At 38.4% G+C, this 26,951-nt stretch overlaps 5 protein-coding genes across 20 annotated transcripts in view; 3 read left to right on the forward strand and 2 right to left on the reverse strand.

The window, feature by feature from the left end:
- The first annotated feature begins 177 nt into the window (after positions 1–177).
- On the forward strand, positions 178–14,223 carry LOC114873087 (serine/threonine-protein kinase 10). 5 transcript variants are annotated; one of them, XM_029180996.2, is made up of 13 exons: positions 178–568; positions 1,369–1,977; positions 2,048–2,212; positions 2,289–2,487; positions 2,570–2,700; positions 2,788–3,111; positions 4,333–4,417; positions 4,485–4,645; positions 4,716–5,227; positions 5,284–5,819; positions 5,888–8,109; positions 8,541–10,108; positions 10,298–10,389. In XM_029180996.2, exons 2-12 carry the CDS (start codon positions 1,819–1,821, stop codon positions 8,829–8,831), a joined length of 4,785 nt encoding a protein of 1,594 aa, XP_029036829.2. In that variant the 5' UTR covers positions 178–568; positions 1,369–1,818; the 3' UTR covers positions 8,832–10,108; positions 10,298–10,389. The 5 variants fall into 5 exon arrangements, with proteins under 5 accessions (XP_029036829.2, XP_029036832.2, XP_046143017.1 ...); XM_029180999.2 differs by having other exon boundaries at positions 9,515–10,108; XM_046287061.1 differs by having other exon boundaries at positions 8,541–9,669; positions 10,298–10,384.
- LOC114873089 (flavin-containing monooxygenase FMO GS-OX-like 2) lies at positions 14,178–16,972 on the forward strand. Of its 3 annotated transcripts, XM_029181018.2 has the most exons (8): positions 14,291–14,591; positions 15,102–15,327; positions 15,436–15,577; positions 15,635–15,768; positions 15,852–16,055; positions 16,117–16,402; positions 16,485–16,793; positions 16,880–16,972. In XM_029181018.2, exons 2-7 carry the CDS (start codon positions 15,116–15,118, stop codon positions 16,782–16,784), a joined length of 1,278 nt encoding a protein of 425 aa, XP_029036851.2. In that variant the 5' UTR covers positions 14,291–14,591; positions 15,102–15,115; the 3' UTR covers positions 16,785–16,793; positions 16,880–16,972. The 3 variants fall into 3 exon arrangements, with proteins under 3 accessions (XP_029036854.2, XP_029036851.2, XP_046143022.1); XM_029181021.2 differs by lacking the exons at positions 14,291–14,591; positions 16,880–16,972 and adding an exon at positions 14,178–14,256 and having other exon boundaries at positions 16,485–16,873; XM_046287066.1 differs by lacking the exons at positions 14,291–14,591; positions 16,880–16,972 and adding an exon at positions 14,616–14,713 and having other exon boundaries at positions 16,485–16,873.
- On the reverse strand, positions 16,821–23,580 carry LOC114873138 (transmembrane protease serine 9-like). The gene is made up of 9 exons (XM_046287152.1): positions 23,294–23,580; positions 22,202–22,949; positions 22,069–22,093; positions 17,999–18,155; positions 17,856–17,938; positions 17,666–17,754; positions 17,330–17,588; positions 17,098–17,250; positions 16,821–17,034 (listed from the first exon to the last, which is right to left on the reverse strand). Exons 1-9 carry the CDS (start codon positions 23,334–23,336, stop codon positions 16,885–16,887), a joined length of 1,707 nt encoding a protein of 568 aa, XP_046143108.1. The 5' UTR covers positions 23,337–23,580; the 3' UTR covers positions 16,821–16,884.
- Positions 18,608–26,951, forward strand: part of LOC114873088 (glutamate-gated chloride channel) — a 45,151-nt gene continuing 36,807 nt past the window's right edge. For all 10 annotated transcript variants that reach the window (XM_046287062.1, XM_029181007.2, XM_046287063.1 and 7 more), the window contains exon 1: positions 18,608–18,846. The gene's annotated coding sequence lies outside the window, so the exon portion shown is untranslated. The remainder of the gene's footprint in view (positions 18,847–26,951) is intronic.
- LOC114873090 (trypsin alpha-like) lies at positions 24,022–25,404 on the reverse strand. The gene is given in 3 exon segments (XM_029181023.2): positions 24,022–24,266; positions 24,268–24,982; positions 25,293–25,404. Coding segments are annotated over 3 exon segments (906 nt in total). The 5' UTR covers positions 25,339–25,404; the 3' UTR covers positions 24,022–24,121.

A 26,951-nucleotide genomic window follows, 5' to 3' on the forward strand; every position in this document is an offset into this window, starting at 1 on the left:
TGAGCAATTTTTGACATATCAAACTATGATATTGCATTTATATAGTTTCTACAATCTGATGATATACAATTTAAATCAGAAATTTAATTATTATGAAAATAAATTGTAAGGATGAATTACGATTAATTTTAATGCGTACTACGTAGAAATAGTTGATCTTTATATTACTGTCAATAATTTATAATATATTCTTTCTCATTACAGATATGGCATTTCAGAAAGTATTTTTTTTTATGCATTTATGATGCATTTATGAGTTAGATAGCTTCTTGTGTATAGAATATAGGCACACTTGCCGATTGATTACGTCACTTCCAGGCGTGGTACGGTACAATGTGTGATATACGTGTGTTACTGAAAATGGCCGTATACGTAGGAGTCCGTCTAGTTTACTAATTTCACAAAACTTTCTATGTTTCTTCTAATACTCCAGAGTGATTGTTAAATTTTTGAAAAATACATACAGCTTGTGAAATTGTGTCAAAGAAACAGTTTAATGGATTGTCGGTGGTTATAAACCGAGACGAAGTGTGCCCATTTCGTTAACGGTGGATCATTAAAAGAGAAGGTAAGCAGAGAATGTGTCTACAGATTTTTTTTTGAAAATCATGTTTTTTAAAGGAAGAAGCTATACAAAGTTCTTATTTGAATGTTGATTTAATGACGCATTGGTATGATTACGTCGTATCGTTAAAAATAAAACACTGTTTCATGATTTATCCTATCTCGAGTCAAAAGAAACACATCGGCTTTGGCAGGCCACAGACTACATTGATGACTTCATGAAATGACTTTTCTCGGTGGATTTGAAACATTTATCTACCTATCGTGTCCTTTATTATGATTTTTACGTTTAAATACATAGATACTTCTTGTTTGATTCTACTGTAATTAATTCTATCTTTGGTACAATTCCAATTCATAGAGGACGGGGAAAGTGTATTTACAAAACGATGGCGGACAGATACGGCTGTAGATTACTTGTCAAAATTATGTCAACCTCGTGATTCCCAAGTTTTGACATTTTCAACAAATTTTCTGTATTACATTTTATCATACGAGAAATTCGTCCATATCATTTTGATTAAAAAATTGCAGATTTTATTTTTTAGTGAAATTTATTATTGAACTTATCTTTTTGTCATCTAATACTTTTATCACAAGTCTTTTATCTCTATCTGATGTATTTTATTAAATGATAATGCTTAAACTGCCAGTATCATGCTGATGTAATATGTGTATATATGTATAATAATTAACATTTCAATGTATTTAGTTTAATGTACATAGTACTATGTGTTATTTCCATGTTTTAAAATGATCTAGATGATTTATTTCAATTTTTATTTATACTTTCTTTTATTTCAGCTTTGTTACAATAAGTGAAAATAGAAGACTATTAATAATGGGCTTTCTTATTTATGTGTACAGTACTATTTATTTAAACAATGTACCTATCAATTAGTGAGTATCAATTATAAATTATCAAGATGCGGGAGAGATTTGGTATAATCCCCTGGTGTCAAACGGGGATTTAAAGAAAATATTTTACTTGGAATATTTTCTATTGTATTAAAAAATACATTGAAATAATGGAAAATATACAAGATCATAGTTAAGAGAAAAGATGAATTTATGCATCTTATGATTGTTTTATATAACAATGAATTATTTGATTACTGCATGAGATTTATGTTTAAGTGCAGTATTAAAATAGATTTTTGTAGTTAATAATAAGTACCATAGAGTCTTATAACATAATGTAATAAAAGCATAGCTTTTATACACGCGAACGTATATCAAATAAGTATTACAAAAATGTCATTCTTATCAAATCTGAAGAAAGCGTTCCACTTTGGTGGTAACGATGCAAAGAAAAAGAAGTTGTATAACAATATTAAAATGGATTGTGACCCAGAGGAATTCTGGGAAATGATCGGTGAATTAGGAGATGGTGCATTTGGCAAAGTTTACAAGGTAAATGTTCAATGGAAATTCTTAACTGGTCAAAAGTAATTGCTTACTAAAAGAGCATTGTATTTTTCAGGCACAGCATAGGCAAACTCATCAACTTGCTGCTGCAAAAATGTGTGCATTAGAGGGAGAAGATGATCTTAGCGATTTTATGATTGAAATAGATATTTTATCAGAATGTAAACATCCAAATGTTGTTGAATTACATGAAGCATATTTTATTGAGGGCAAACTATGGGTATGTTTATCAACTGTACAATACTTATAAATTTAATAGCAAATGATATTAATTTAAAATTTCGATAAATTTGCAGATGTTAATAGAATATTGTGACGGCGGTGCTGTTGATTCCATAATGGTTGAATTACAAAAAGCTTTAACTGAACCACAAATAGCCTATATATGTCATCACATGACCAAAGGTCTTGCATTTTTACATAAATCTAAAGTTATTCACAGGGATTTAAAGGCAGGAAATGTTTTATTAACAATGGCTGGAGGAGTAAAATTAGGTAGTTTTCAATTTTACAGTTTAAAAAATATACTGTACTGTATGTGAAATGGAAAGAAATTAATATGTTTTCAAATTTATAGCTGATTTTGGAGTGTCGGCAAAAAATAAACATACCTTACAAAAACATGATACATTTATTGGTACACCATATTGGATGGCCCCGGAAGTGGTATTGTGTGAAACATTTAGAGATAATCCATATGATTTTAAAGTGAGTAATATGTCCTTAAACAGTGAGCTTTACCCGTCATTTCGTACAATTCACAAGCATAAAAATGTATGTTCCTTTTTTACATAGGTAGACATTTGGTCACTTGGTATAACCTTAATAGAATTTGCACAAATGGAACCACCAAATCATGAAATGTCACCGATGCGTGTACTCCTTAAAATACAGAAAAGTGATCCACCGAAACTTGATCAACCTGGTAGATGGAGCAAAGATTTTAATGACTTTATTGCCAAGGCTCTTATAAAGGACCCAACATCGCGACCTACGGCTGATGAATTGTTAAAACATCCATTCATAAATCGGAATTTGGATTCAAAACCGATTAGGGATTTGCTACTAGAGTACAAAGCCGATGTTGTCGAAGAGGAATTGGTTGATGAAGAAGCAGAGGTAGACTACTTGTTTCGATTAACTATAATAATTATTATAGTATTTGCCATACTATTTTCTTGGTTTTTTAATTTTCATCAATAAATAAGAAAGTACACTAACGAAGTGTATAAACATAATATGTTGTATAAACGAATCATTTCAATTATGTACTTACTTGAAAGTTATTATAAGAATGTCAAAATGTTACGAGGGTTGCGCGCTTCGTTATAAATGTTTTTAATTCATAGCAATGTATAAAGCTTTAAAAAACAGAGTTAACATGTATATACATTGTTACACGCTTTCGTTTTGATAGAAGGCTAAAAAGGCGAAAAAACACAGAGAACTGTATCAGCGGATTGGTAAGCTGCTTTTGAATGAAATATGTAAATTGAATTGTATAATTTATCGATCGTTTTTAAACAACTGATCATTGAAGAATATTTATTTGTATTCAGAAAATTGGTAATGCTTATGATAAAATACTTGTACAAATTCCATGAATTATTAACGTATTTCATCCCATTATCATGAAACACACAATTAGATATGTATTTATGCATGATAAATATGTATACAATCTTAAGAAGATCCGCATGTGACACTTTAAAACTATGCTTTCTTTTTTAATTTGCAAAATTAATACATTAAAATTGTTTCAACTTAAGAAAAATATATACTTCAATTATCTTATTTATTATTATAAGAAGAGAAAACAATTCTCCTTGTTCTTCGATTATAATATTTAATCAAACGATATCCTAATAAATATGTTGTAATTTAAATAATTTGGCTGTGCATGCGGCTCTCCTGGGCCTCGCCAGCCCCATCATCCCTGCGTTTGTCAGGTCAGTAGCTTATGCAATAAGTGTTGTCTAATTTGATGGTATTTTTATTCTGATACATTACTATAATTCTTTGCTATGTCTTTTTTCATTTCTACACCTGCAATGCATAAGCTATTTTCAGCACATTGGTAAAATTATATTAACTTGTATCGATTCATGTATATGTATTTTAGTTATTAATTTTATTCTCATCTTATTACTTCACGTCAACATCGAATAAGGTTTTTCTTATTTCATACTATCTTAAGATTCGACAAACTACCTACATGTATAATATAAGTCATTAGGAAATATCTTCTTTTTTTTGTCTAAATCTGAATGTTGTAAATTACGGAATGAAACACGTATAAATTGTATAGTTACACGAATAAAATATAAATAAACTTTTCAGGAGCAACGCACGTCTCAGCTTCCACTGGAGCTAGATCAACTCGGAGATGACTCTGCGTCTATGCGCAGTGACGCTGATGTTAAGAGTACGTATTATAAAAACCAGGATAACAATATTTGTACGTTTCCTTTATCGTTCTTTTTCTGTTTTAGTTTCTGAAAAAGAAAATCTTGTTGCATCATCTGTATCTGGCAAAAAAGAAGAAAGCCATAAACGAGAAATTAATAGAGATGGTGAAAAAGATGACAGGAACAAGAAATTACGTAAAGCAGAATCTAAAGACAACATCCCTATTTCTGTTGAAAAGAAACAAGTACTTAATCTGACGCGGTTACTTTTAATCATTGTCATGGATAGCGATAACATTGGTATTTCATTTTCAGGCACCGAAACCACCTAGTACAAATGAAACGAATGAACGTAGGGTATCTCGAGAGAAAGGTCCTGCGCCTCCTCCCCCGCTTCTGCGTCAGAACAGCAAAAGCGAAGACAAGGAAAATCATTTGAAAATTGTCGATAAGCAAAGCGATACGGATGCGTTGGAAGAGTGCAAAATTATTGATAAACAGCGAGACAAAATTGAATTGTCGCCGAGCGACGAAACGATAGACAGGAGGGAAGAAACAAACGTAGAAATGTCTTCCGAAAAGCCAAACGTATTGGGTAGTTTAGAAAAGATAGCAACGGAGAATAATCAACGAGAAAAGAATAATTTAGATAACGCGAAGAAGATCGATGTTAGACAAAAGTCGGTCGATGACAAAGTAAATTCATCTTTGAAACCACATTTAATGATAGAAGAGAAGAGGAAATCCGCGCCAGTTAAATCGGAAGGGTCAGAAGATTGGATGAAACCGGTATTCAACAAACAATCCTCTTTAGAAGAGAACAACAGGTATTTATTTATCTATATTGATCTTACTATGAATATATTACACCAATTAATTTCAGAGCTGACAAGAAAACAGGAATCGACGAACGAGTCGATAAACAGGGTTCACCGGAAGAGAATTACAAGAGCTTACAAGAGAAACGAAAATCCGTCGAGGATAAGTTGAATGCTGTTTTAGAGAAGCGATTTTCTATGGATGCTGAAATGCGGTTGGGTGTATCATCCATGGAAATGTTACCACATCGAGAAATTCCAAAGGCGACCTCCTCTGAGAAGAATATTATTAAGGCTTGTTCCACGGAGAACGTTAAAACCGATTATGGAACGAGTAAAACGGAATCAGTCGTTAAAAGTCATAGCGAAGGGTCTTCTAGGTACGACTCGTTGGAAAATTTCTCGGATGAATCCGAGGGAAAACAAGAGAAGAAGAAATGGTTGAACAAAGAGCGCAATTACGAGAATACCTCGAACAACGAGAGTCCGAACAGCGAGAAGAAAGGTTCGTCGGTGAATGTATCGGTAATTACATCGACACCCATCAGAAGTAGAAGTACTTCGAGAAGAGGAAGCGGTGATAACGTAGTTGTCATAACCGGTAAGAGATCAATGCTACTTAGCCATTTTAAGCCTTCGTAGCAATAAATAAAATAATAAAATTTGTAGGTAAATCCGACCAGGAGATACGTCCAAACACGTCAACCGTTCGGATCACAGCGGACAGTCCAGATTTATCAAACAGTTTGGCAAGTAACATAAGTCAAGTGACGGTGGTAACGACCCATCCTCCGGTAATCGTCGACGCTGTATCCTCGGTGCCCCTTTCGTGCCGTCCATCTCCAACGTCGGAGGTGGTGATCGTTGCGAACGAATTAAACAAGACGCAGGTGAACGAGAGCTCGACCGACGACGACGGGTTTCCTAGTCTGGATAGTTTAGAGTACACGCCTCAAGAGCAGCCAATAATTCTAACCGACGTTTCTAAAAGAGTCGGCAAGAAATTGGACGAGTCCGAGGTTCTGATTGTGAGTCCGATCGTAGACGAATTACAGGATACTAGTCATGTTTCAGTCGTAACCGTTGGCGACGACAAGGAACAAGTGAAAGATTCGTCGGTACTTAATCCTGATCCTTTGCGAACGTCTTCCAGCCAGGTCGACGCGAACTCGGTCGAAAGGACGAGCACGAAGAGCGACAGCGGTGATGAAATAACTAAAATGATAGTCGCTGGAACGACTGTCGAATCGGCGGACGGCGAGGAACCGGAGAGAAGTTCGAAGAAGATGAACGGTATGATAAAGAACGACAAGTCCTCTGTTGGTCGCGTCGACGAGAAGGGAGTTAAAACTACGAAGCAGCAGAAACAGGAGATCGGTAAAGGATACAAGGAGAAGCGAGTATCCCCGGATAGTTTCGAGGGATCCAGATCTCAAAGCGAGTCTGGTTCGACGAGGTCGCACACGCCGAGCAAAAGTATAGATCGTTCGGACGCGGAGTCGATTTCCACGACGATCAGCCAGGACAGCAGAGAATCGAGCAAGGAAAATCACTTGAGTCAGAGTCAGTCGACGGAAGTGGAAGAGGAAGTGGTATTGCGACGAAAACCGGACTATAATCGAGACATGCCGCGACAGACGAGAACGAGAGAGGAAACGGCTATGATGAATCTGAAGAAAAAGACAAGGAAACGAACGAGGAAGTTCGAGATCGACGGTGTGGTAGTTACAACGACCACGTCGAAGGTAATTTATGGCGACGACGAGAACGGCAAGGTGTACGACGATCAAATCTTCAGGAAGCAAGAGCTGAGAGAATTAAAGATGTTACAAAAGATGGAACAGAAACAATTCCAGGACCTGTCGCAGAAGGCGCAGTTTAACAAGGATCAACAGGAGAAACGTTTCGAGCAAGAAAGGCAGCTTCTCGAACGAAACGCCGAAACGGACTTGGAAAGTCTTGCTCGGCAACAGAGGCAGCAAATCGAACGAGCCGAGGCGCAACAAGAAGCTGACCTGAGGCTGGCCTCGAAAAAGATTCGTAGCGAGCAAGAGAGAGAACTGAAACAGTTTCGGGAAGGTTTGAAGCAGGAGTTGAGATTGCTGAAGCAAGAGGTGGATTTGATGCCAAAAGACAAGAGGAAAAGCGCGTTTAAGATACGTAAAGAGAAACTCGAGGCGGAGCACGAGGAAAGGGAGAAGCACTTTTTGGATAAGCTGAACGAGAGTCACGAATTATCGTTGCGAAGGCTGTCCGACAGTCATCGCGAAAAGATAGCTCTGATGGAAAGGCAATTCTTGCAGCAAAAGCAACAGTTGATGAGAGCCCGAGAGGCGGCCATTTGGGAGCAAGAGGAGCGACATATCCACGAGAAGCAGCAACTGTTGAAGAAGCAGCTGAAGGATATTTTCTTCTTGCAAAGACACCAAATGTTGATCCGTCACGAGAAGGAGCTAGAACAGATGAAGAGGATGAATCAACGAAAAGAGGAGGAGCTGATAAAACGACAGACGGTGGAGCGTAGAAATCTACCGAAAAGGATTCGTAACGAGATGAAGGCTCGCGAGATGATGTTCCGCGAGTCGATGAGGATCTCGATGTCGTCGGTGATTGCCCCGGATCCGGATGCCGAGAGAGAGAAATTGAAAAAATTCCAAGAGAACGAGAAAAAGCGATACAGGGCTGAGCAACAGAGATTCGAATTGAAGCATTCGCGACAACTGGAGGAGGTAAGGGCTCAAAGCGATGCCACTATTAAAGAATTGGAACAATTGCAGAACGAGAAGCGAAAGATGCTGATGGAGCATGAAACGTCGAAGCTGAAGGAACTGGAAGAGGCGTACGGCAAAGAGCTTCGCGAATGGAAAGCACAACTGAAGCCCAGAAAGCAGGTGAATAGAATCTATTTTTACTCCTTTTCTTTGCTTCTTTGCATTGCATTGGACGCAGTTTTTTTATTCCCTTTTTCTTTGTTTCTTTTTTCTTACATATTCTCATTCTGTTTTAATTTTTGATTTTTATTTTCTTTCTACACGATACACAGGGTATTAAGAAAATGATTTTTCTTTTTTGTTAACACCCTGTACTCGACGCAATGGACCGATTACTTTCTGATAGTTTCTAATATCTGGAGAACTTATCCTTTGCGTTATAGTTGACGATCAAGTGTGCAGGTAACTGTTTCCTTAAAAATACCAATGACCATTGACCAGAGCGGATAGCGATACGAATCAATCGCGATTGTTAAGTTAAAAAAAAAAAATGATAAGGGAAAACACAGACAGAGTCATACTGAAATAAGATCTTAATCTACTTGTTATAGAAGTTAGAAGCTGAGCTGACGGGTGAAATGGAAGCATTGGAAGCTCGCTACCGCGACTATTTGCCCTCGCCTCTTAGTGGTCTCTCTCCTCCTATTGACTATTCTCACTTTAATTTCGATGGCTGGAAGAAGTCGCCGCGTTTGCCACGCTCCACTCCCACGTCCCCGTCTCCGTTCACCATTCCAAGGGTGTCATTGAGAGTCGCCAGTTCGGACACCAGTTCCGTAAATGGCGTCTTTCCACGAAGTCACTCTAAACCGGACCTAGTGCCATCTCCTTCTCGTAGATAGTCTATCCATTTTCAAACGTCTTAGATGTGTCTCCTATCATTCGAGTTTTTCCTCCCCCTCCCCCTTTTTTGTTTGTTTGTTCAGGCAAGCTTTGAAATGAAAAAAAAGAGATAGAGCTCTTCTTCGTTAAGATTTATGATTATTTTTCTGTCACTTTCTTTTCTATTATTTTTTATTTCAAAGCTCTTCATGTTGAATTGTGTTTGATGGCATTCAAGCGTAACAAACCCGCTTTACTCACTGTTGCTTCTTCCTTATTTAGTCATATTTACTTGTATTCTTTAAATGCTCTGTATACATTTGCATTACCATACATGTGTATACATACATAAATGTACACATATATATTTTTTTTTTTACGTAACCAAGGAGCATATAATATATTGTTTTGGGCTTACACGGAATAACATTAAAGACAGTAACAATATATTATAGGTAATTTGTTAATTTGTAACATTCTACTAAGGATAGTCGTAATTGTTTTTTTTTTGTTTTTTTGTTTTTTTTTTTTTTTTTTGGGAAAGAAGAATCTGGCAAGTATATGTATATGTGTATATAAAATATACGATCCGTAAAGGAAATAGGAGCTTGTTGTTAGCTGTTGAATCGATTGGTAGAGTTTCTGTAAACGTTTGAATACAGCATCGAAAATCGTCTGCAATGTTACAGTTACGATGTTGCAGGTTTATCCACGTCCACGTACATGTACGGAAGAGCGCACGTAAAGTTTCCATCGAGGATGGAAAGAAAGAAGCCAAAGCAACATAGGATCCCGTCTAATTGACAATCGATTTGAGAAGTTTTTTCGTTGCTGTATAAATAACGCTATAACAAGACGGTTGGTACGCAAAGTATTATCGAATGATCGTACGTAATCCTAAGTTGCTTTCTGCCATCGTTGATGGCACTTTACGGTAGACTCTTTTTCTTTAATTAGTCACTTTTTATGTTCGTTGTAATTTGTCGATAACAACACGTGTAATCGTCGCGTCCCGACAGCAACAGCTTCTACTTAAACGGTCAGATGAAACGATAACAGGGTGAATAGGAGGTGGTAATTGTTATGGGTATAGCGAAAACGTAATGGTAAATGCTTTGAACATATCAGGGGTTATTCTTGTATAAATGTTTCCAATTGTGTACGTTAGATCTCGTGTCGTTGATACCCTTTACGTGTTCTTACATATATATCCCTATAAGATACCTAAGAAACACTGTTTGTCGGGAAAGAGATTCCACGACTGGATATCAGAACGATCTACTAGGTAATGAACCAGGTCAGTTGAACAAAAGGTCTGTTGATGCGAATAACGATAAATAAAAAAATAGAGCAGAAACGTTGAAAATTTTTCATTATTTTCATTTGAGAATTCTTCAGCACGAAACAACCATACGATATTGTCAGTATTGATCTCTAAATAGGATGATGCATCATTATCTGAAATGTTTTTAATTTTCCTTTGCAGAAGCTGGAAGAGCAGTTCGCTTTGCAATTAGAGGAACAAGAGGCGATATACGGGCCAAGCGCGATACCGTTGTGCTTGCCCGCAGATCTTCCTGATTTGACACACCACACGGCTGGTTCGACTCGCAGTTCACTTTCTTCAGTGAGCGAAGGATAATTTCTCTGTTGTTTCGATTCGAAACGACAGACGTGTCGAGAGATGTCGAGGTAACTGAAAAACCGAGCTTCCAAGGATGCGTACTACGAGTGTCGGAAAATATTAAACTAGCAAATGGGACGTAATTGCTCGAAGATCGATAGAGCGTGTTTTCTTTAAAAGAGATTACAATGGAACGATCATCGAATAGAATTTCCGTCTACGATACAGTATAGTGTACACTGTAGAATAGTATAGATTGGAAAGTTAGAAAGTTGGTCACGTTCATCTCGATGTACGGTATAAATAATACCGATAGCTGATTGTTCGAGCCGCTTTCTCAAGAGATACATGTTTCGTACGATAAGTACGAATCTTTATATACAAATGTAATTAATTTCTGACGATCTTTGTCGAAAATATACCTGGTACAATCTATAGAATCCGCCCGATGATCAGAATTCGAAAAGATAAGTATCAAACTAGGAATCGAATCATCGTTAATTCGAGGATAATTCATCGTTCTATCGAGGATGATATGCACGCGGTGGTTTTATTTAGCATGTTCGTAGACAAAATCAGGAGTTTAGAACTTACAAGTTAGGTATTATTTGCTAGACCGAGCAAAAAATGTAACGAACGTGTGATGGACCACCGATCCGTTCGTAGTCGTAGTTTGGTTCTGCTAATTAATGACTTGGTTGCTTTCATGCGACATGAAAACGAATAATTATTTTATCGTATTGCTAATTTTATATATACAAAGGCTATTTTACAATAGCATTTTATAACTCTTATTTTGCGACACACGTTCACTAAACACTTTTTCTCGGTAATCGCGAATAATACGTGTCTTGTAAGTCTTGTAATTAGGCTGTTCAACGAGTCATGCTAAATTTTCACCGATAGATTGTTTTCTTTATCGAGATACGAATATATATATATATATATTTTAGTAAATAAATGTTCAATACTATGAATCAAAGGTTTACGCCAAATATACATATATACAATGTATGGTTGTTTACCGCGTGTTCAGATACATGTAGAGATCTACGGCAATGTTAGGAACACGTGTGGCTAACGTGAGTTGTAGATGTAAAGAACCAACCATATTTGTATAAAATTATAATCTTGTTTCTCTTTCATTTTTTCTCACCGTTGTACATTAAAACTTTTGTATTCTTCTCTACTCTCGTCGATTTATCCGCCAGCGTGCTTATACGATACGATACGAACGAGGAGTTTTGTACATAGTACAGACATAGAGGAAATCAGAGCGAAGCGTTTCATATATTTTGAATATTCTACTGAATCGTACGAAAACAGAGCGTTAACCACGAGTCTTTGAAAGTAGCTTGTCCGGTTTCTTTTGAAACGAAGCTTCCTAACTCGAGGGAAATTTGACGTACCTTTTTATATTCAATTTTCGCTCGAGTTTTATTTCTTGCGATCGGGATACGCTAGAGGAATATCGTAAATTGTATTCGATGAGAGAGAAAAGTGGACGTTTGCCAAAGCGTATGTAAATACATATGTGTATATATACATACTTATACAGGGTTTTTCATAACATGTCTTTTCTAATCCATGGTATATTAATGCCTTATCGAGGGGATGATTTGAACCGTTTCATTTATTAAAATAAACCCGAGAGATAGGGGTCTGTTAAAATATGTTCAACATGTTATGAAACATCTCGTATACACATATATTCTTGAAACGTTAGGATTTTGAGTATACATATAAGAGAAACGTAGGAGGCACGATGCAATGAAGAGTCTTAATACTGCCGTTTAATCGAATTCGCGTCAGATGCAACAATTGTTCAAAAGTATTCGTCAATTGTGCCCCCTTAGATCTGTTAGTAAAACGACGAAGAGAAGTATAGTTGACAGCCGAGTCGTGGGCGATAGTAACGAAAAAAAGAAAAAAAAAAAAAAAAAAATTCGAGCGTATAAATTTCGATGGAATTTTACATAGATTTAATGAATCGTAAAATTTTAGTATGCGCGAAATGTCGCCGAAGACAATTGTTCGCAATAGCCTTACTACTACAGTTTTAGCAAGTTGATCGCGTGCGTTACATATATTCGATCAAAGATATTTATACTACGACGAATAGAGCGTGAAGTGATGTAATATATAGTCGAAAGAAAGATACTTGTCGACGAGTCGAATCGATCGTATTACGATTCGTTCGAGTAGTCAACGTGTTAGCATTACGTATTATTTCTTTCTTTCTTTGTCTATTGTTTTGCACTCGAGTATACCCTCGAGCATTCTTAATCATTGTTCGTACAGTATTTAAACGCGAAACTGTTTCCCCTTTTCTTTTTTCTTTTTTTCTTTTTTTTTTTTTTTTGTTATGATAGTATTCCATTTGTATCGATTGCAAGAATTTCGTTTTTCGTCTGTACGTTTAACACTGAATCGTATCTTGACGCGTAGGCGCATACTTATATATATATGTATATGAAAGATCAATAGACTGAGCGCGTATAAAAGTGGAGAATCGAGAAATGAGATTATATTGTTGATCTATTCGTTGGGATGAAATGTTTAAAGTTGATGATATTTGTGTAAGAGGTTTTTTATGATTTTGCTAAACTGGCATTCGTCAAATGAAATCTCATGATTTATCGAGATAGTCCTTTCGTTCGCTGTCGTTATCAGCAATTGTAGAAATACTTTGTCAGGTGTTTGTTAATATCTGTTTGAATTTCTCTTGATCAGAAACAATTCTGTTCCTTAACGTTGGTCGCTAGAAAAGGAAAGAAACCATAGAATCGACGTGTATCATAAAGCTATTTTTTTTCCTGTCGAAACAGGAAGCAAAGAAATTCTCGTTTATGATTTGTAGAAAACGTTTTCCCCTTTTTCGTACCTTAATATGCGTGTCCGATCGATGTTGCGCGACAATGTACTTGTTCGTCTTAGATCGATTTTATTTTACATAGGTATATTTATATTACGAGTTAAGCGTTAAGTTGTTTATCGATAATCGCATCCGTTAATGATCTTTAGAAAGAGAGAAGGACCGTTGTTTTTTACGATTGAAAGGAAAACTTGTGAAATCGAATGGGTGGGAAACGCGCGGTTGCTCGAAGCGGAATCCTGATCGCTTCCAATTTGTTAGGGAAACTGAATTAGAAAAGTGAACGCAAAAAAAAAATAAATAAATGATATAGTTGTTAATGATAATCGAAGATGTTAAGATAATCCACGCGTTTCCAGAGTCGAGGATTCGAGCACATTAATTTTGTACATAATTCTGCGGACGTAGGTTCTGTATTATGAATTCTACGTATATATTGTTCTATTTTTTTCGTCTTTTTAACGCTTCAAAAACGATGACAGACGCGAAACGAGGATACTCTTTGGAAGAATGGTCGATGATTTGTATTATTTTTGTTTGTTTGGAGGAGATACCGTTTTGTAAGAAAAGTGAAATTGATCGATTTTATAGAATACAGTCTTCTATCTAGAATTAACATACGTGGAAATAGATGAAACATTAGCCGCAAGTATCGAGTTGTTTGCAATGAATTCCGTGCATTTTGTGTGGTGTGCAGTGCTCGCGGATAGCATTTACATACACTGTAATACCGAATGTTATCAAGAAAACAGAAGAGAGATAATTTTTTATACCGTAACTCTCGCTTGGTTGGTACGATGTCGACTGAGTAACTATACATAGATATAGATACATGCCGCTGTAACATAGACTCTTTATAATTAATTGCTCAGTACTAGCTATAAAATAAATTCAATACCAATTTATTAATATAGTCCGTAAGGCTAATGTCACGATTATTTACATGGTAATGTTATCAAGAAATAATACAATAAATATTTTACTTCTACCATTGCGTTTGTGAATCGTAAAAATCTTATCAGCGATATGTAACACTTATCAAAACGTGTGTATATATACAATAGCAAAATTGCGACGCTATTGGGTGCGATAAGCTTGTGGTTCCTTATTTTTTCCGTTTTCAAATGAAGTACATTTCTCCTTTGTCCTTTTTCATCTTCTTCAAATTCATTCATCTATTCTTGTCAAAGCATATAAAATGACAGGGAAGCAAAGGAAAGGTGTAGTTTTGTTAGAGTTATATCATCTACTAAGAACATCGTTGTTTAAACTTGTTATACAGTAAGTTACAAATAACTAACGATAACGATTCGAGGAAAATTACCTCGTATTTTGATCCTAAAGTTAATACTCAAAGTTTTATTAACAATGTATAAACAAATTTCTCTTCTTTGTTCATAAATGTAAATATAGTTTTTAAAAAATATTTCTATATTGCGTAGGTTAAAATCGAATCGTAACATATATGTAGAACGTAACAGTTTATATAATTGTATGTAATTTACTGTGCATAGAAATGTTCATTAATCGATGCCACAAGACTGACCTTTTATCATAACGTTTGTTATAAGGTCAAAAGGATTTTGTGTCAACGTATGAACATTTTGTAAATTGTATTTCCATCTTTGAACTTGGAAGTACGAAGTGCGTCATATGCGTCGAATGGATCGATCGATTGTTTATCCCTCGCTAATTTCTTTTGACGCTTCATCATTAAGCTTTTGATTGTAATCTTTTTACAGATACGTTTGCTTAGGAAGTCAATTTGTACGGTTTTTTATATATGTATAGGTTAAAACATACAAATGACAGAACCAAGGAGGAAAAGAAAAGTGTGCGTAGTGGGGGCTGGCGCAGCTGGTCTTTGCGCAGCTAAACACTTGGCGGAAAATTCAAATTTCGAGATAAAAGTTTACGAACAAACAAACGACGTCGGTGGTACATGGGTGTACAAAGAAGTAACCGGAGTCGATGAGAATGGTTTGCCTGTTCACTCGAGCATGTACCGGGATCTCAGGTTTTACATTACACCACAATTCAATATTAAAAGATCGAAACAATGACAAATAAAATTGTTTCAAATTGCAGTACTTAAAATAATTACAGGTTAGAATTTTTGCTTTAGAACTAATTTACCGGGGAAGATAATGAATTTTCCTGACTACGTAAAAATGAAGGCCGAGGAACCTTGTTGCGTGACACACCAAGAAGTTCGAAATTATTTAAAAAATTACGCTGAACATTTTAGCTTGCTTAAACATATTCAGGTAAATTATTATGCCACGTTAAAACATTTCGCTATTTAATCGAGAACGATTTTTTAGTTTGGTACAAAGGTAGAACACGTTCATCTAGAAGTCTCGTCCAAAGGTGAAGAAACGTGGGTTGTACGAGTGAGAACTATAAAATCCAACGAGAAGAAAGAGCTCGTTTTTAACGCCATAATGATTTGTAACGGGTAGGTTTCAGTTCTCCTCTACTTCTGGTACATATAATCGACGAGGAATAAAAATCTTCTGTTTACCTTTGTACATAAACCAGACACTACTTCGATCCTTACATACCACCGATACCTGGCATCGACACTTTCCCAGGAACGATAATACACAGTCATTCGTACAGGAAACCAGAAGATTTTTCCGGAAAGACTGTCTTAATTTTAGGTGCAGGCGCCTCTGGGACCGATATTGGAATCGACTTGGCTAAACACGTAGTCCGAGTCTATCTCAGTCACAATAACGAAAGGTATCATAGACGTGGTGTCTAAATAAGAAATAAAAATATTTTCATTTTTAATATTACGTAGGTTGACAAGCATTTTACCATCGAACGTAATTCAAGTGATGGGCGTGGAAAGAATAGAAGGAGAGAAAATTTACTTAAAGGATCAAAGCTTCGTCACAGCGGATGCGTTTATGTTTTGTACCGGATATCGATACAATTTTCCATTCTTGGATGAAAGTTGTGGCATAAAAGTGGAGGACAATTACGTGACTCCTCTGTATAAACATTTAATTAATATCGATCATACGACGATGTGTATAGTTGGAATACCGACTATTGTTATTCCATTTCCCATGTTTCACGCGCAAGTAACGATTACTATATTTACTATGAGTATATTTGTACAAGTAGAGGACCATAACATTGTTTAATGGAATATCGATCCCTCAGGTGCAATACTTCCTCGCGGTGTTAGAAAACAGGGCAAGTTTACCGGCAAGATCGATCATGTTAGAAGACTCGAAGTTAAAAGGGCAGAAAAAAAATCACGCCCACAGGTTGATGGATAAACAATGGGAATACAACGATTCGTTAGCAGATTCCGGTGGATTCGATCGTTTGCCAAAGTTTTATAAAATCGGATATAAAATGTGGTCAGTTCAGAGGAAAGTTAATTTGTTAAATTACAAGAAGGCCAGATTCGTGATATCCGAAGATGGAGATACTGTTGAATTTGAAGTAGCAAATTAAAGCGTAAAGGTAGTTTTAAAAATGAATTTTTAAAAATGAAATAAAATTGCCAATTTTATTGGGTACATCGAATATATTAAAACGACGCGTTGCAGATCAATTAAGAGTTGGTAATTTTATTTTTAATCCAATCTACCAAATGCCTGACGTCTGTATAGACACCAGGCGAGTGTGATAGACCGCATTCAGCTCCCCATGATGTTATACCGATCACGGTAAAATTGTTAACTAACGGGCCACCCGAGTCACCCTATAGGAATAAATAGCAAATAATATGTAATACCAAGAAATTAGAATTCGCTCGTGTATTTACCTTACACGCATCTTTCCCTCCTTGTTTAAATCCGTAACACACTTGATACGACGTTACCTCGAATCTGTTCTCGTACTCTTTGACACAGTCATCCCAACTTACTTTTGGTACCATAACGTATTGAAGATGTTCGGACAGTAGCGGATTTTCGTTCTAAAATTTTATAATTTAAAAAAATTGTAGATTTTATATTTGATTGTTTAAAAGAATAACTTTTTGCGAGCGATCTTACTATAAAGTAGCCCCAACCAGAAATTAAACCCCATTTAGTGTCGAAGAGTTCAGGATTCTCTGGTAGTCTTATCGGTTGTGTATCGTTGTTAAATTCAAATGGTGGATTTACTTTGAACACCGCAATGTCGTACTTGTTAGTACTCTCGTCGTATTTTTCGTGATAAGAAAGTAACGTTACATTGTGGACCACCCCCTCAATGTCGTAATAGTTGGATCCAGAACGAGTGCTTACCGATAGGCTAGGATCGTTGATGATTCTATAACAATGAAATAAAGATTAAAAAAAAAAAAAAAATGAAATTCGCGCTGATGGAAAAAAAAAATTGTTGCTTACGGAATAACGCAATGAGCAGCCGTTAGTCCCCATTCTTTATCGATAATAGCAGCGCCGCATGCGTGATTATCGTTAATCATTAACGACAACTGTTGCGAATAATTTTTTTTATTACATGCTGTTAAACTTGTCTTGTATTATCTTGTTACAGCGAGTTTTGAAAATTCAAATAACAAAGATCGATACTTGCCATGTACGGTACTTCTGTAATATCGATAGGTGCTCCATCGACGATTCGATCTACCGAGGACTGTCCTAGTCCACCCGTTCCCACTGAACATAGTCGAAAGCAACGTTTAAAAAGAAGTCGTTTGAAGAAGAAGATATACTCACGTCGTAGCAACAAAAGAAGAATGCCACAGAAGGGTAAGTTATCCATAGTGAAAGTGCCTCTACTCGCGAATGTTAGTTTTCGTAAAGTGAAGTTTAAGTACCGATTGCGTAATTTATGCTTGCTGTTATCGATGGATCGAATGTAATTCGAAAGTAACTATGCAATAATTATACCGTTTGCGCACGTTTCGTATCGTTATCGTATGGAACTATGTTATTGTCGGTTTGACAAACTCGAAACGTAATTGTTCGTAAACTTGACATTTCGATAAAGATTCACGTACGATCACGTGAACGTGTTGAAACAGAGGGAAGGATAATTCGAAAGTTAGCTATAATTCGTGCGATAAAGTTGAACGACCTCTCGAGAGGGAAAGGAACCGGGCATGGGTAGCTGTACAGTTTTAAAAAGCATGATTTTAGCCAATCATTTTACGAAACAATAGCTGGCAGCAGTTCAGAGCGAAGTGATCCGTTGGTTCGTTGGTCCGTCAGTTCGGCGGTCCAGCGGACCGCGATCCGGTGGTCCGCCGTCTAGCGAGCTGATTGGTCAAGGGGTGACGGAGCAGTAGCGTCGCGCCGAAACAACCCTCAGTCTGAAACTTACCGCGTTCGGGTGTGTGTCTTCTCTCTGTTCTCGTGTCCTTGCGTGATTACATATTTACCGCATACGTATTTTCTCGTGGTGTTTCGTCTTCTCGTTATCAGTTATCTCTGTCGTGTTCCTCGCAGTGAAGATTCCACTTGGACTGAAGGCTAAAGGCCGGAGAAATTTGTGGACCAGCCAACGGAACCAGAACCGAGCTAGAATCTAAAGCAGTAACGCGTTACCAGAGTGCATCGTTTCGGTGAGTCTTTTGATCATTTGCCAAAAACATTCGCGAATGACATAACGCGGATATACGAAACACTTGTGCTCGACAACGGTCGCTTTTGTCTCAATGGCTGCTGCAAAATTTTGCATCTTGACGTTTGCAAGAAACTACCTTGCGATTTTTACGAAATTTCGGGCTCGTTTTGACAGTGGAACGTTCCTAGTTTCACGCCTTTCGAATAAACACGCGATCTTCGAGCACAAATGTTTTGCTTACGAATGTTTTTTTTAGAAGTAGCAAGTTGATTCGACGGTATAGAAAATCGATCGTCGAACGAAAAATCGTCCCTTTTTATGCCCTCTAGTTACCTAGCGTCATTGATTTCGAGCTCGATCGATCAATTATCGACGTAAAAGATTTTCAGGGAGCTTCTGTCAGTACTAGGGAAATTTCTAATTCAAACCTATTGGTAACCATTCGCGTACCCCAATTACCATAGAACCTTAAACAACAGGATAAGCAAAAGACATTATCGACTCGTTGCTCGAATTACGTAGGTGCAATTATAATACGATTTTTTCTCTATTTAGAATATCCTCTTACGTACTCTCACGCGAAAACATTTGTCACGAATTAACCGGTTCACCAGCTGGTGAATCGAGCGATGCTAGCTACGGTGGTGGTGTTGGGATATATAATAACGAGAACGTTTCTTCCGCTCGGATAAGCGAAACGATGAAGCGATCGTACCGTACTCGAATCTACTCGAATCGCTTCGAAAATATTCCGAGTATTTTCCTGGCTACGCTTCACTATTTTTCCACGCGATTTATTGTCACGGCGCAAATTGACTAGCCCCTGTATCTTTTAATTAATCAACTAAATTAACTTTTATCCGCGTCCTTTGAATATAAAGAGTCGAACAAATGGGAAGGAAGGGTAAATAGAATCGGAACGAAGGTCGACGGACACACACGGTTTATTTGCATATTTTTCATAAGTTATTCGTTTCAGGAGACGCTCGATCCGGCACGCTTCGCTTTCTTCATATTATTAAGCACGTACGCGGTTAATTACATTTTCAAAGACGAGCCTTTCAGCGAATCGTTGATGTTTCTGCCTGCATGCATATTCATTTATGCAGCGCGCCGTGTATTATTACGTGCTTGTCATCAGCATAATTCAGAAGCGATCCGCTTTCAGGCTACTGAAATTATTGATTAATAGCATTGATCGATGCAAATCGGGAGATCGTTTCTAGTACCTACTTGTACGAAACTGTTATTTTACTTAAACGTGGTCGAGTCGAAATAACATAGAATAAAAAGATGAGATTGTCGCGAGGGGGGGAAGGCAGGAGGGTAATAGAAATAATATTTCGAGTAGACAATTCCGGATAGGGGTGGGAGGTACGGGTTGCTAGCAGTCGAGGTCAAAAGTTCACGCGTTCTCCTAGTGACCATACCGTTTGCGTTTCTCGCATTGCCGAAAGAAAGGTGGATTAAACAAGACCCGTGTTTCGTTTCTTGCCACTTTCCGATTAATACCAGGTTTACCCTTAATTAAATCACGAAAGAAGAAAAACGAATTCAATCGAACCAAGGTATGAAACTTTTACACTGGTACGCAAGAAAGGCAATTTACGAGATTGCACCCTATACAGGACGCCATAGAGTCACCGTATCAGAAATATCCCTTAGCGAGCTCTTTTTTATCTTTTTTTTTAAATGTCACGCTGTCGTATCGACTTTATAAATATCAGGTCGACCGGCCTATAAATATTGAGAGTCTTCTATAAATATCGATTGAAACCGTGTATGCGAGAATTTATTATGTTCAACGACCGATAGGCTTACTGAAATTTCTCTTAAGAAAGTACATTTTTTTTTCACGAATTTTGTTCAAAAAGAGAACGATTTTATTCTGGGGGGAAGAGACAGAGGGTCCTTTTTACGCTCTCGTCTTTGACGATTTAAGACCACCGAGGAATTCGTCGATCGAGGTAAACAGATCGCTTCCTCGCAGGATAATCGCACGAGTGACCTCGATCGAATCGTCCTCGTTTACTCGATTCGATCGTTAGTTCCTCGCTGGCCAAACAGACAATCTAAGAATAATTTATCGACTGGTCCTTGTTCGGACATGCGGATGTTTGCCTCTCTTTCTGTTCTATCGTTCGTCGAACTTTGAGCGATCGATCGATCATTGGAATAGAAAATAGGAGAACGCTTCGGTGATTTTATAATTTATCGATGAAATATAAATTTTCTCAAAATTTTCTCAATGTCTGATTGCTAGTTTCGTCAGGGGGGTAGTATTTGGATGGGTTGCTCCTTGCTGGCCAGAGTCCAATGGGTGGCGGTGTGCATATAAAACGGTATGACAGCGAACGATGCACTTGGATACACGGAGGATCGGAAGAATATCGGTGAGACAGGCCAATCGCAAATTCGATGACTCTTGATGCTGTTGGCAAACTTTTCCGATCCTGTCTGAGAGACACACGAAAATAATCGAATCCGTTGTTTTACTCTTATTTCTCGAAGGTGCAAGCTTTTCTTTTCTTTCCTAATCATGCTGGTTAGGTGTTTCGGGGCATTATCTTCGTCGCATTTAAATTGCCGCGATAGGCGAGGGCTTACGACAAATAGGGTGTGGGAAAATGGTTTTTGGCAAGCGTTCCGTTTTGTCCGCGCGAATCACTGCCATAAAGCCGAACCGTGTCTCGAGCTTTTAACCCACATAAAAGTAGAACTCGTTTCTCTCGCAACGAACAATGTGGCTTTCTTAAACGCTTAAACGACCGCCAGTCGGCTCTATTGATACTCGTTTCGACTTGAACCGAAAGTGCAAAACACGCGTCACCTGCATTCGAGAGAACAAAGACGAAAAGGAGAAAAGAAAAAATGTAAAGTGGTAACGGTTTGGTTGTTTGGCAGAGCGAAGTCGAATTTTGGCAGAGTCGTTTGATGCGGTAGTGTAAATCAACAGTTAATTGCGCGGCCTCGTAACGTCTACCCTTGCCCGTCCGTCCAGTCGAGCAACTCGACGTTTATAAATTGTATTCGCAAGTTTTCCCTTTAGTTTCTATAGGATCCCTTATAAAATATGCGACACACATTTTCGACGATACACCGAGTGTAATTCGTTAATGAAAGTTGCACTTTACGAGTTGCATTAGCCGAGATTAAATCCGGGAGAAGAGAGTTGCTTTCAATTTTAAATTCTGCGAAAATTATTATTACATAATGCTACCTTTATTACAATTATTTTGATTAAGCTATATTAAGGAATATTTAAAATTATATTAAAAATGAAGAAAGGGTTAAAGATACAGAAACAGGGTCGTGATAAATGGTAATAGAGTCAGTAGAATAGGAGGGTTTACAGTTTAATTCCGGTCTTGGCTGAGATCCAATCGCTGTAAGCGGCAACCTCGGTGTGAACACCGGGATATCCTCGTCTGGCACAACCGTAGCCCCATGACACGAGTCCAGCGAGACGTCCACCGATGGTCAATGGACCGCCAGAGTCACCTTGGCAAGCGTCTTTGCCACCTTCGGGAACGGCCGCGCAAATCTGTCCCTTGGGAAGACCACCGTACGATTGGTAGGCGGTGTCGCAGGAACTCTTGGAGACGATCGGCACGGTGACGGTTTGAAGTACGTCAGTGGTGCTGGAACCCTCTTTGATCGCGCCCCATCCGGTGATGATCGCTCGCACTCCAGCCGTCGCTTCCTCTCCTTGCTTGAATAGCTTGACGGGCTTGCGAGTCTTGTCCAGTTTGAAGGGAGTGCTCACTCGCAACAGGGCCACGTCGTTCTCCGGAATTCCGCGCCAGTTGGTCACGTAGTTCTCGTGAGTGATCACTTCCGCGACTTTGTGAACACTGCCACCGGACGATTTGGTGGCGGTGCCTGCCCTCACGGTCACCCAATCGGCCGGGTAAGAGGCCATGCAATGGGCGGCGGTGACCACCCACTGCTCGGAGATGATGCTACCACCGCAGAAGCCGAAACCGGAACTTTGAAGGGACACCTGATGAGGCACCTTCTCGATTTTCACGTCCGTACCACCGATTATCTGTCCGCTCGGTGTCAACGGATTCAGGCGGATGATTTCGTTCAACGGGTTCGCTGTTGGAAATAATAATTTATTTATTTGAGAAACTAAAGCATACTCTAAGCTTTTTAATCTGGAATAATAATTCTCGCGAGGAATCGCGACTCTAGGGATAAATTGTGATCGATGGGGGTAGCGTAAAACGAAGCGAGAAATATCTCGACGCGGTGGGAAACTGTAAATATCTCCCTCTGGAGCATCAACTATATTGGCTGTGAAACGCAAACTTTTATCCGATATTTCTGAATGGTATTCCCGATGAAATAATGTTTCACGTTTTAGTCACGATTCTGTGGTTCGTTCGAATTAAACGATCGACAGGAAAATATTGGAAAATTTTAAGAGGAAATTTTGTTACCTGACGCGATCGCCACCAAGGCGAGTAGACACAGTTGAAACATGTTGGTTGGTTCGACTTCTTACGGTTTGTGTCTTTTCCAAAATTTCGTCCCGTATTTATATGCACGTCTTATGCAGAACGTACTTCGATGGATAGATAAGAGCAGAGCTCCTCGAATTAAAGTAAGATTAATCAAAATTCTTAAGACGTTAATCTGCGTTTTACCGCGATTTATCGCAAAAAATCAATCAAGATGTCTCTCTCGATTAGTAAGAAATTTGTTGCATTGTCTGTCACAATGAAGACGGTCTTTCTTTCGTGACATTTACGTCACTGTTCGAAGGTAGATTCGTGCAGCCGAGATTGTGCGTTTCATTGTTCAAAATTCGTCGCATTCGAAATTTGATGAAAATCAAAGGGGATCTTAAAATTAATAATACTTTCGGTAGTGTTTTCAAGTAACGTTGGACGCTACAATTGTCATTTTCAAGGGCTTGATTGTGTACCTGACGATAGATAAACACTTTTGAGAAATCGTTTCTAAACGTATAGCGATAATAAAGAACAGAAGTAGCGACGAAGGCCGCGATATCTTGATAAAATTTATTATATCGCGTTACTCTTGGTTGATCTTGTGCAATTATTATACAGACAGATACGCGTAATAGGGCTTTCAAGTAGGAATTTCCTTTTGTTAGGCGATTAGAGGATCTGGTTTACGATTGCATTATTATAAACAGGCGAAATTAATGAAAACAAGGAGCAAGAATCATTTATTTATATACAATCCACGTTGCATCATTTATCATATAAAAATTTATAGGAAAGTTTTATCGCAAATTCGTTTTAACCTTTGGCAAAGTTACTCGACGAATCGATACGGTGATGAAGAATAGAATTGAGCCTAAAAATCGCTAATGATTCTTGTGTATCGATTAGACGAGCGTTCCAAGTATCGTCGATCAATGAATTAAATTCCAGCGGTTTGACGGATCCATTGACGATAGTAAGAGACGTCGGTGTAGACACCTGGGTATTTGGGCGTGCCGCATCCCATACCCCATGAAACGATTCCCACGAGATTTCCACCAAGGAACAGTGGGCCACCGGAGTCACCCTGGCAGGAGTCTTTGCCACCAGCCGCGAGTCCCGCGCAGATTTGTCCTTGAGGTACTCCACCGTAGTTTCTGTAATTGTTGCTGCATTCCTGTGTCTGGACCATAGGAACGGTCACTTTGTGCAGCACCGTCGGTGTTCCCGAATTTGTATTTCCCCATCCGGTGATCAACGCGTTTTTACCGGTCAGACTCGCGGAATTTCCTTGGAATAGTGCCGCTGCTTTGCGGTTGTTGTCGAAACTGAAGGACCCTTGTATACGGAAAAGAGCAATGTCGTTGATTGGAATACCTCTAGCGTTAGTTTGGTAGCTTCCGTGTTTGATCACTTGTTGTACTTTGTGCACAGCGCCACCGGAATTGACGTTAGTCGATCCGGAACGGATGGATAACGAGTTAACGGGATAGACGGCACAATGGGCAGCCGTTAGCACCCAGTTACTCCCGATTATGGAACCTCCGCAAAAATGGCGACCATTCATTTGTAAGCTGACTTGATAGGGAGCTTCGGAGATGGATGCTGTTTCTCCACCAACGATACGACCGTCCATCCTCAGATCGACCTTCTCCAAGGTCTGATCCACGGGGATTCCTAGGGAAATTACATAAGAATTACATAGCAGGAAGAGAAGAGTAGAAGTAAAATAGAGGTGAAATTAGAGATCTCTTCCTGGTGACTTGGATAATGTCGGGAGTATTACCGACGAACTACCCTTCGAGTAATTCGACTTGGAAACTTTGCCCATTTGGAAGCTCCTTTCTGTTTTATCCGTGTTTGTTAATTGGAGCAAGAATTATTTAACACCTTATCGACCGTAAGTTCGTTAACAGAAATTATACCAGGAACATTTCTTAATAGGAAATAAAAAAAAAGGGAAGGGTTATTATATTTAATAACTTACCAGCCACTACGGCGACGAGAGCCAGGATCGCTACGTACTTCTCCATTGTGCGAAAGTTTATTTCACTTGTGATACGAGAAGTACTTGTCGAACGGTATTTATAGTTGAAAACGGGTAGCGCTAGAGAGACCGTGTATCACGTAATCTTGTAATTAATCTGAAATCTTTTCCTTGAATCGTTCGAGCAGTTTATCATCAGATTTTTTTTTTTTCGACCGATATTAAGCACGCTGCAAGAGGAGGTCAAGAGACGCGTAGCTAAACTATTATCGAGGGCTTTTAATCTAGTTTTCAAGAGGGTTATCGATCAATCGACCGATCGGCCTGTTCAATTATTACGCACGTGTCACGGAACTCTTCGAACACGTCACCCCGGTTCTTCCCCTCGCTTCATTTTTCGAATCTCGATTTGGGTTTTTTTTTTTTTTCAATTAACTTTTCAGCTAGCAAAATCTGTCGATCGATCTGAAGATTCGTCCACTTATCGTGCAAATCAAATTAATTATTCCTCGTTTATTATTTTGCTTAAGATAATGATTAAAAACATTTATGATGGACGTTTCCTGTTTTCAAATGGAGATTAAGATCCGTTTAAGGTCTCGACGATTTTGATTTGACGTTGAAACGTTAAAGGTCGTTTCTGCATGCCAACTTTTTTTATCGTCGTTACTGACCCACATTGATAAAAATAAAACAATATACATACAGTTTAGCCGAAACGAACGGGCGAAACGCGATGGGAGTCAATAGTCGCGGTTTAACGACGCGTTACATTCCGCGCTGTTTCAACGAACAAAGGACTCTGGTTTTTTAATAACTTTAGCGACAGATCGATGCGCTCGATGTTGCTTAATTAACGATTAATGGAAGGGCGAAGGAAATATCGTTGTCCAGAACTAGGGGAAGATCCCAGAAGAAGCGATTCTCGGGATAATAAGAAATAAAGACTGGTTTTCTTGGTCCGTTTTTCTCTGCAAGATTCGTAGAATACGAATGATATATTGTGCCAAAGTGCCAATTGAGGAAAATAAGTCGAAACTGGAGGATTCTTTTCGAAAAGTGTGCGTGGATTCGCAATGTCCTTTCTACCAAAATACTTTGAGTGAGGTATCGGGGCGGAATAAAGGTAAGAAGCGTTGTTTCAGGGGGTTTTAGAGTAATCCCGCGAAGTGGTAAGAAACGAAGCGGAGAAACGGTCGATGGAATAAATGCGGTGACGCGTTAAACATAGGATTCAAAGATTCTATGAGCTGGAAAATATCGAGGTTTAGCGAATCGTGAGCATCGTTGAGGATCGCGTGTCGTCGAGCGAACGACACGCGGAATCACCGGGGTTTCCTAAGCTGAGAATTAAAGCAGCACCCTTATAGGAAGGTTTGTCGGTTGCAGCTTTCGTTATTATTTCCGGTATTAGCGCCTCGTCGTTTCTTCGCCGTTTCGTTTTTCACTCAATTTTTCTAGCAATATTCTGTTTCTCGTTGACGTCTCGAAATTTTTCACGAAAGAAATTACGTTAGGCAGATGAGCCGAGAGACTGCTCCTGAATATTAAACCAAAGCATCGCACCTTTTCTCTGTACTTTGTTCCATCGTTTCATCTTCCGTACTTTATTCCACCTGCAGCCGTTCCCTTCGGGTTAATTATTCGAAATGTTTGCGA

Source organism: Osmia bicornis, chromosome 9 (assembly GCF_907164935.1).
Source record: "Osmia bicornis bicornis chromosome 9, iOsmBic2.1, whole genome shotgun sequence".
NCBI lineage: Eukaryota > Metazoa > Arthropoda > Insecta > Hymenoptera > Megachilidae > Osmia > Osmia bicornis.